The sequence below is a fragment of the Ictalurus furcatus genome, chromosome 9 (assembly GCF_023375685.1).
Source record: "Ictalurus furcatus strain D&B chromosome 9, Billie_1.0, whole genome shotgun sequence".
Lineage (NCBI taxonomy): Eukaryota > Metazoa > Chordata > Actinopteri > Siluriformes > Ictaluridae > Ictalurus > Ictalurus furcatus.
This window is the reverse complement of record NC_071263.1, coordinates 5033958-5044609: the sequence shown is the minus strand read 5'-3', so window position 1 is coordinate 5044609 and position 10652 is coordinate 5033958. Positions and strand designations below refer to the sequence as shown.

The window sequence follows — 10652 nt, the reverse complement described above, 5'->3', positions numbered from 1 at the left end:
CAAGCACAGTATTGGTGACTGGTGAATATTTTTTATTTCTTAAAGTTTCAAACGAATACAGCGTGTGCCTAATTTCATAATATCTGTGCTGAAAAAAAACAACAACCAAAAAACAAAAAACAATAGAAACCCTCATAGAATTTGTAATGGTTTTAATGGTTATAGTAGGAATTATATTGGTTTTAATGGAAACTGTAATAGTCCCTGATTTTTGTACCATGAAAGTGGCTTCGGGGCATAACAGGTTATGTTCTGGGTAAGAGAACTCAAACCCAACTTGGACCAATCAGCTGTGAGCAAAGTGACATATAAGTGACACGACTAAATCATCTCCCCAGAGCAAACTGTAAGAAGAGCACTTCACAGAGAAACATTTGATTAAAACAATTTGCATTTATATTAAATGAAATTATATGAAAGATATTGGGGTTATACGTTTTCAATAAATTGGCCAACTTGCTGCAATCACTTGTGATAATTAACTGTGATAATTAACTTTGAAATCTTAACAGCAAAATTTCACCTTGAGATTCATCTATTATCAGATTATTTGGCATTAAAACAACACGAGATTATTAATTATACAGATTTAACAGGTTCAGACTGTTGGCCAGAGTGTATTTGCTTCCTTCAGGTACTTCTGTTTCAGTCCAAAGACATGCATTGTAGGCTGATTGGTATATCCTAAAGTGTTGTAGTGTGTGAATGTGTGTGATTGTGGCCTGCGATGGACTGGCACCCTGTCCAGGGTGTCCCCCGCCTTGTGCCCCATGACTCTTGGGATATGGGATATGCTCCAGGTTCCTCACGACCCAGTAAGGATCAGCGGTACAGAAAACAGGTGGATGTCTTTTAGTTTGCATGGTCACGCCTTATATATGCTGACTTTGCAGGCTTTTATTTTGACGCAAGACATTTTTTCCCCCATCCACAGTTTCATTTCCCGTTCTGCCTTTGTCATAAACGCACATGACTAATCACATGGTTTCGCTAAAACACGGGGGTCGTGTTGATAAAGGCAGCAGGGTCAAGTCACACGCAGCATAAGGCAGAAGTAATCCAATCCAGGTAAGAGCACAACACTGTCAATATTGTACGAGTTAAATGTATTACATCGCTGCATTTGGTATATTTTGTCTTTTAACAGGTTTAGGTTAACTTAGCTAGTTAATAAGTCTAAATAAGAATTCAGAGCTATTTTTAAGGACTTTACACGGTTTATGTTACGCGTTTGTAGTGTTATCTGTCTTTATCGGTTTAAATTAAACCGGATATGACGTCAGATTGTTGTTTATTGTCTTTGAAACCACATTTGGGAAGATTTTCCAGCCCGAGCCATTTACACAAGTGTTTTGTAGTCCTCTATCGAAAACACATCCTCATGATAAGTCCCTAAGTCAAAAACTAAGACTCTAAATAGTCTAAAGTCTAAAAACCCGTGTTAATGAGTACACAATGTTGTTTGATTTGTTTAACGCGCTTCATCTGCAGCGGAAGCTCGTGACTGTATATTAGGGTGCGGCAGAGTAACGTTAATAACAACCAAACAAAAGTAAGTCTATCACACGTGACTTATGCTATAGGCTAATATCGAGTAAATATTTAGAGTATATATTCGAGAGTCGACCAAACACGGTGGCTGTTTTTGAGCGGTTTTAGGCGTCCATTTGCTCGACTGTTTTGATACAGCAGGTTTGTTGAACACAACAGTGCATTAACCAGGGTTGCCAGGTTTCAGAAAAGCCCCACATCTGTGCTCGTCAAAAGTAACACAATTGTTTAAGCTCGTCTTGTCATTTTGTCAATATCTTGAATTTTATTGGTTGTTCAGACTTCAAATTTGGCCTTTTTGTGATTTAGTTTCTGCGTCTATTAAATTGAGGTGTGTAAGCCAATAATGTCAGTCACGTCTGGAAATTATGCACTCTTCCCTATTTTTGAGGAACCCATAATGGGGGAAAAAAACTAAACAAAACCTGTCTTGTGACTTCTGATAGACTTAAGGTTTGTCTTTATGTCTGCCAAATTCCATGTGGCTGGGAATAATATTTATGGAAATATTAAATCCTAAAGACCGGGTTCCTTGATGAGACCCCCTTTAAAATTTTATTTTTTTAAAATTAGAAAATATTACATGTTCATGGGAGTGGAAACAATGCAGATCTGTTAGAATTCAGCTGAAATACTTGAATAGAATGGTCATTTGCATTGAACTAAAACAACCAATTTTTATGAAAATATAATGTAAAAAACCCCCCAAATAACTACGTCAGTATTAGATTATTTTATGAAACTTCCTTACGCATGTCCCCCACCCCGATCAATTGACGATGTGTGAATTGTGTAATGTGTCACATGAACATTTAAAGGCAGGATGACTCAGCACTAGCCTGCACTTAGTGATTTCTTCTGGCCTATGTTCCAATGTGAAATGTATGCAATGAACCGACTGACACGAAAATAGCCTGAAATCAGTATATTACTATATCTCAGCAACAATATGGGTCAGAAATGATGGGGAAGCATTAGATTCAATCAGGCATCAAGCCGTATTTGGTAGTAAATGATGTTGCTTAGTCATTGTGGCCCACTGTACACTTGCCAGACTGACTTATGTTCCAAAAGCTTCTCATCTTTGGCTTGGATTGGTCTGCGGTCCGGGTTATCGCTTCTTAGCAATGCTGTATGAAGTGAGGCACAGAGTATTTATCTGCAACCTAAATGGAACTCTTTTTAATGTGCAGCCTCAAGTCCTATTTATTTTGACTTCTTTAGTGCAATTAGTACTACACATTCAGGACTTGCTTTCCAGAGGTGGTTAGCTACACGTATTAAATGTGAGCTTCAAATTGTTTTGTGTTTTAGAATGAGGTGCCTGACTTTGCTGTACCTAGCATCAGCACTGGCTGCGTGCTGGGCTCGTCCACATCTACGCGCGCTCTCTCATGAGATGGTCAACTATATCAACAAAGCGAACACTACATGGAAAGTAAGTGCTGCTAATCAAATGGTTTGCCTATGTAAAAGGGTGGTGGTAATTCAGTAACACAAGTAGACATTATGTTAAGACAAGATTAGCGACGTTAAGGCAATCAGTGCTTTAGATCAATTTTCAACTTTGGACTGTGCCTGGTTTTCTCTGTAGGCTGGACATAATTTTGGCAATGTAGATTACAGCTATGTGAAGCAATTGTGTGGAACGATGCTAAAAGGACCAAAACTCCCAGTCATGTGAGTATATTTTTATTAAAGAGCAACAGAACGAAAATGTATTTCCTCTTGTGGTAATTTTTTTTTTTGTCACACACATTACCTTTGTGATAAATCACATGTCTGGTTTCCTCTTTTCAGTTAGATGAATATTTAAGCTTAAAACTATTTAATGTCAGAAGGCTACAACATGTATAGTACTTTGTAGCACAGTGAAGTATCTCTGTTCCAGTGGGTTGGAAGACTTTTTAGTTTCTTATTTATGCTAGGTATCCCTCGAAAAACATGAAATTATTCCACACGGCTGAGATATTCACTGTTGATCTGCTGCTGCTCAAATGTATGAACGTGTTTGAGCTTGCCAGCACAGGAGACCAAAGTAAACACAAGCATTTTAAACCACGTTCTAATTTTCTGTTACAATTCACTCTGATGCGTCAGATTTAAATGAATTAAAACTAAACTAAAAATGACCTTTTTTTTGTCGGAACGCTACAACATATAAATTATTTTTTTCTGCCTGAAATTGGTCAAATTGGCACTTTCCCCAGCATAAATGAATGCAGAAAAGTTTGACCAGAGGAAAAAATTAAATATGCTTACAAAAAAAGTGTAAAATCTAACACATTATGAGAATTATAATGTAATGAAAATTAGAAAGTACTGTTTCCTTTTCTTTCTGCACAAAGGGTTAAGTGTCTCCTTTTTGGTGTGTTTGTAGGGTTCAGTATGCTGGAGACATCAAACTTCCAAAGAATTTTGATCCCAGAGAGCAGTGGCCTAACTGCCCAACTCTAAAAGAAATCCGAGACCAGGGTTCTTGCGGATCATGTTGGGTATGTGCTTGATGCATTAAAAAGGACTGCACTGATTCAATACATTAGAGATTTAGATGTTCCATGCCTGTCTGCATCCTGAAGGTTGAGTAGTAATGTTCCACCTAACTTGCAGGCTTTTGGAGCAGCTGAAGCAATTTCGGACAGAATCTGTATCCATAGTAATGCCAAAGTGAGCGTGGAGATCTCCTCTGAGGACCTGCTGACCTGTTGCATTGACTGTGGGATGGGGTGAGTGAGCACACCTGTAAATCTGCAGAACTTTATTAGGGGTCAAGAATGAATTGTGTTCAAAAACATTTATCTTGGAAACAAAATTGGGTTCATGTTGTGCATGTCATGCAAATGTGGGCAAACTGTACATTACTTCAGGGGTTGGGGTGATGATATAGTTTGGACAATGCATTGTGATGCATTCTTGAAAGACTCTTTGAAAAATTTGATCCAGTTCTGGATCCAGTTCATGTTTACTTTCAAAAATGCAAGAGAGGGAAATATGTCATCAGAGACAGCAAGTAGTAACGTGAAGCGCACGGCAAGAAGTCAAACCAGCACCTTCTTTTTTTTTTTTTTTTTTTTTAGAAGCTTACATTTTGGCACACTTTGTGGTTTATAAGGCAGATGGACAAACTGTTGTGGCTAATCAGAGAACCTTTTGAACATGCACCCAACTCTGAGAAGTAAAAAAAAAATTATAACTAAACCTTTTGCAACATTTATTGCAAAGGATCTGCGCCCTACTTGTACAACCCTAGTTGTAGAAAAAGAAGGCTTTTGCTTGTGTTTCCTCATTTGTAAGTCACGTTTGGATAAAAGCATCTGCTAAATAATTAAATATAAAATGAATAAATGTTTCCTCTTGCACACCATGCAGCTGAGGTACAGTATTTATACCAACGCTGTACAGTGACACAAAAGCTTGAGTCATGAAGTTCATGAGAAATGCAGGACGAGTGGCAGTAACCTGCAATTCATGGAGATCCATTGCTTCAGACTCCTATGTAACTATGACTCATCATTAACATAGTAATGAGATGCATCCAGAATCTTTTTTTTTTTAATCAAATTGTATCTTCCTGAATCATGAGGCAAGCAAACGTTCCCAGCCGTATTCTCTCATTCATCTTTAATAACCACTTTATCCTGGTCAAGGTGGTCGTGAATCCTGAGCCTATCTTGGGATAGCTGGGTGTGAGGTGTGATTAGACCCTGGATGGGACCAATGGTTCCATCGAACATTTGCACACTCATTTACACCTAGGGGCAATTTAATATAGTCAACCCATTTACTGGCATTTTGTGGGAGGGAGGATGAAACTGGAGAAACAGGAAAACAAGCAGGGTTAAGTTCTCTGTACAGACTAATAAATATAATACATTTTTCATGGGCTAAAATAAATCTGGCCAGTCATCAGTATAACTGGGCCCAGAGCAAAAGAATCAGCTATGTGTCTGGAAACAGTACTCCACATTTGCAACGTTTTTTGAAATTAGAATACCATATCAGCTTTTCTGGTGTTGGGACCAATCCAAGTGCTCCAACCCCCCCCCCCCAAAAAAAAAACACAAGTTAGTTGAACACTGAAGGAGTCCTTTCTATAATTGTAATTACAAGAAATAACTTTTTGGATCTTTTACTAAATTACATAATACGCTTTCACTACTTCTTTTGGGTACCATCACAAATATTTAAAACATTTTAAAACCACCTCAATAAAAACAGCCATGGCCAGTACATGTAATCCATATGGAAAAACATGGACCTAGATCAGGGTTTAAAAATATCATCAAGTTGAAACCCTGTTAGAGGAGGTCAGCACAACATGAAAGAAAACACACAAGAAAAGTTTAAATGTGCTACTTGAGAAATTATAGATCCATTTTTGCTTCCTATGTTTCTGTTGATTACTACATTTATTGGGGTGTCAACTATTGAGACCCAAAAATCGGTTGTTTTTGCTCTACTCACATTTCAGATGTAATGGTGGGTACCCTTCTGCTGCTTGGGATTTCTGGACTACTCAAGGTCTGGTGACCGGTGGACTCTATAACTCTCATATAGGTAAGTATAGGTAAGGTAATATTCTTCCACATGGTTAAAATTGTAGTGGCATTTTGTGAAATGGATCTTTGTGTTCCTTAGGCTGTCGACCATACACCATCGAGCCCTGTGAGCACCACGTAAATGGCTCGCGCCCTCCTTGCACAGGGGAAGGTGGAGACACTCCAAGCTGTGAGACAAAATGTGAACCTGGCTACAGTGTCTCTTACACACAGGACAAGCACTTTGGTAAGCACCTGCGTTTATAGACCTATTTGCCAGTTTGAACTGCATAAAAGCTAAGGTACATTAACATAATCAGACTGGAGTTAATTTTGCCCTTGACAATTCCACATTGCTTTGTGACTATTGCTGTAGGTAAACAAGCTTATAGAGTTCCTGCCGAGGAGAAGCAGATAATGCAAGAGCTCTATAAGAATGGCCCAGTGGAGGGAGCTTTCACCGTATTTGAGGACTTTCTTCAGTATAAGTCGGGTGAGGCATGAATCCCATCTTAAATAAAGTGTGTAAGTGACTTGATTTGTCTGAGGCTAGAAACTTGGTCAAGTAGTTTGGAATTGTATATCTGTTAGAACTGCAATCTGTGTGTGCAGGGTCTTGGTAATGTGTCATTGACAAAAAAATTGCAACTCAGCCACTTAATGTTAAATCCTGGGCAGATGTGCAACCTTTCCTTCAACTTCACCTGTTGATTTTAGAAGCTGATATCAGCACTGATTTAATGTTTAAGTAAGAAGTCACACTCGTCCTTCCAATTATGGTGTTCTTTCTGTTCTATGTTCCACATTCCAGGTGTTTATAAGCACATTACTGGCGAAGCAGTAGGAGGTCATGCGATCAAGATCCTGGGCTGGGGTGAGGAAAATGGAACCCCCTACTGGCTGGCTGCCAACTCATGGAACACCGACTGGGGTGATAATGGTAAAACCAATTACTGCAGTTCTTAATGCGAACAAAATCATTCATGAGGCTTGGGAGAGATTTAACAAAATGTTCAAAAGAGTCAACTCAAGCTATAGTGAAAATTGAGCCCCAAGAAAGATGACCTGAAATGACCAGTGTCCTGGCTCCTGGTATACACGGGGCGGCTGTGGTTCAGGTGGTAGAGCGGGTTGACGAAGTGTCCTTGGGCAAGAAACTGAACTCCAAGTTGCTCCCGATGGCAGGCTAGCGCCTTGCCTTGCCAGCTCTGCTGCCATTGGTGTATGTGAATGGCTGAATGAGAAACGGTGTAAAGTGGTTTGTAGAACCGTTAAGGTTAAAAGGTGCTATATAAGTGCAGACCATTTACCATTTCTACAGCTAACTATAGTTGCTGGTGCATCTAAAGGCCTTGATTAATATTCGAGTGCTTTCAGTATTGTTTGACATAGGGGCTCACTATCTTTGCCTGACACCTAGAACTTCCCTCTCTGGTGTCTGGATGTGCACCTCAAATGCGTCAACCTTTTCTTGCTAATTTCTGTCTTGAGCACCAGCTTTTGGGGTTTATTCAACTTGTGGAAAGTGGAACACAAACAATTAAGAAAAATGCAATAGCTAAAAGAAAAGAATATAAAGCAGCTACACTCTTCCAGAAAACTAAGTTGAAAGACAAGAATGAGGTCACCGTTACATAGGATCGCTGTAGTGCTCCACCGATCAGGCCTTTGTGGTAGCGTGATCAGAGGCTAAAGTACATGAAGTTAAGTTACATGACTGCTCACTTGTAATTTGCCAAAAGGCACTTCACTGACTCTTCGCCTGTAATGAAAAGATTTATGGCCTAATGAAACCAAGATTGAACTTTCGCGTGAATGGCAATCTGATTCTCGAGGAAACCAGGAACGACTCCTCATATGGTCAATTCTGCGATATGGATCATTTGCACAATCCTAAGAATTCTCCCTGTCCCTGCTGGTGAAAAAGACAAATGGCTCAAACTATTGAGACATATTTGTGGAAAATATGCACTTGGGGCCCCAGATTAGGTTTACAGGTACCCATCAGTACAAAATTTACCCAAAATACAGTCGAGAGAACGTGGAAGTGGGAATGAGTTTCCCAGCCAGAGCCCAGACTTGAACCCAAATGAATATATCTAGAGAGACCTGGAAATACAGGTACAGGGACTCTCCCCATCTAATGACATCTTGAGGGGTTCTGCAGAGAGGAATTGGAGAAAATCCCCAAATACAGACGTGTTAAATCTGTAGCATCAGACCCAAAAAGAATTTAAGGCTGTAATCATTGCACGTGTATAGCTGGTACTCTACACGGTGGTCAGTTACTGTGAAGGAATGTTGTTTATTGTTTGTTTAATTGTTGAATGAAGAAAACGCTCAAAATAATGGGAGTGAAATAATTGAACACATTCCCTGGGCAGTCATTCAGTGATTTTATTGACATTTTTGTTTTGCCTGTTCAAAACACCTGACATGACTCGTAAATAGTTTGATGATTAACTTGCGAGCTAAGTAGGTGAACCATAATAAAGGAAGGACGCCCAGGACATATTGTGAATCGCAAAGTATAACGTAAATCAATGTGATCAATTGTATTGCTTTTTGTGTTTCTGTTTCAGGTTATTTCAAGATCCTGAGAGGTGAGGACCACTGTGGCATAGAGTCTGAGATTGTGGCTGGTATCCCTAAGTAGCGCCTATGCAGGAGGAAATTATGAATTCAAATATGGTTATATAGAAATAAAAATAATTTTACATAATTTTACTTTTTTTAAAAAGGAAAAATTGGACAATTTTAGCATTCAAAAGTACTTAATTTTCAGATTATTCGGATCTTTTTTTTTTCTGTTTTAGATTAATAAATGGGCATTGTGTTTTTTTTTTTTTTGTTGTTTTTTTTTTTAAAAACTATTTGTTTTTAACAAGTGATTCTACAGATGTTTCAAATAAAATATCAAAACGAGATCCTGTATTTCTTAAACAAATTGTGACGATATTTTTATGTATCCAGTTTGTTTTATCTGTGAAATAATTAATGTAACATGACCTCCTGCAAACATCTACCAATCTGTTAATGGTCATGCAGATTAAAGTGATTAAAACTTAACAGGCTCTTGTGCTACCATTTTGTAAGTCACATGTGGACCATGTCCTCACGAATGTTAAACTTCTAAAAAGGACACTTTTGTGCATTACTAGCTAATTTATTGGGTGCACAGGTGATTATGAACCTGTCTGGCTTCTTAAGTACTGTTAAATAGGGGTAAAATGGAATTTAAAAAGGAGGGGGAAACTATTTGGTGGGGGGGATGAAGAACTAAAAACAGTGCAGTACGAGCATGTGGAAGTGCAGAAAGCTTATATAGCTTTAGGTACAATAACTATACTAGCAGTTATAGTTGATGTATTATACATTGTTCCTAAAAAACATAACACTGATATGTAAAGCAATGTAATGGGCAGTGAAACACGTTTACCTGCTTGACTCGACCTCTAGGCCTTAGATGCAACCCTTTGCATAGACTGCAGATGTAAAATCGCAAGGAGTGAATTGTGAGAATCTAGCTAATGTTAGAGTGGGTGAATTTATCAACCTTTTCGACAGGGGTGGACAACGTGGATGTAGAGAAAATTTGCGAAAATCTTGGCAAACTTAATTAAAAGTGCAAGGTATCCAGCCAAAAAAATACTCAAGTAAAGAAGTTGTTTCTTTTTAAAAAAAAAAAAAAAAAAAAACCCAAACTGTACTCATATTAAAAAGAAAATGTTTTTAACTAAGATTTTGATTGAAGTTAATGTTGGGTTTTAATGGGAAAAGTAACTTTTTGATAAATTCTTAAAAAGAAAAATTTTATTTACTTTTTTTTTTCTTTTTTTTTTTTCTTCAAAAAAGCAGCTACATTGTTTTGCTTGGACACATCATTCAGTCTCAATATATATACTATGACTTGCTGCCTAGCAAAGTACACAGTGTGGCCAAAAGTATGTGGACACCTGACTCTCACTCACATGTGCCAATTCCAGAACTATGGGGTTAGTACCCCCTTTGCTGTTACAACAGCCTTCACTCTTCTGTAATTTAATGAGATGGAATGTTAAAATTAAAAAAAAAAAAAAAAAAAAACCCTGCCAGGCAGGTTATTTCCACACTGTTCTTTGTAAACCAAGACACGGACACTCAACGAGTTGAGATGTTTCTTGAACCTTGATGACTCTTTTAGCAGCTATAGACCTGTCTGTAATCTTTCATTTCTAGTAGGTCAATGTCAATCTTTTTGCAGGTCAATGTTTTCTTCAGTGGAAAATATTCAGTCTGGCTTCAGATCAACAAAGTAGTCAATGATCTGAAGTTAAATGCTGGTGTAGTTCAATACTTTTTACATTTTATTTAAGTGCTGGCATTTGACATGTTAAATGAAAGAAGCTTCTTAAATGGCTTGAAAACTTGGTTGGAAATTCTGGGACTGTGTTTATCTGGTCTAATTTCAATTCAGTTGTATTTCTATAGTAACTTTAACATTGAATGTTGTCACAAAACAGCTTACAGCTTACTTGCTCCCTAAAAAGCGACCCCAAGGCTTGTTTTATCCCCACCTGTATT

General features: G+C 38.1%; 1 protein-coding gene across 1 annotated transcript; it reads left to right on the top strand.

The window, feature by feature from the left end:
* The first annotated feature begins 947 nt into the window (after positions 1-947).
* On the top strand, positions 948-9158 carry ctsba (cathepsin Ba). The gene is made up of 10 exons (XM_053633292.1): positions 948-1068; positions 2866-2989; positions 3146-3231; positions 3932-4046; positions 4162-4277; positions 6023-6108; positions 6190-6336; positions 6466-6582; positions 6901-7029; positions 8672-9158. The coding sequence occupies exons 2-10, from the start codon at positions 2867-2869 to the stop codon at positions 8743-8745; spliced, it is 993 nt and encodes a 330-aa protein (XP_053489267.1). The 5' UTR covers positions 948-1068; position 2866; the 3' UTR covers positions 8746-9158.
* The last annotated feature ends 1494 nt before the right edge of the window (positions 9159-10652 follow it).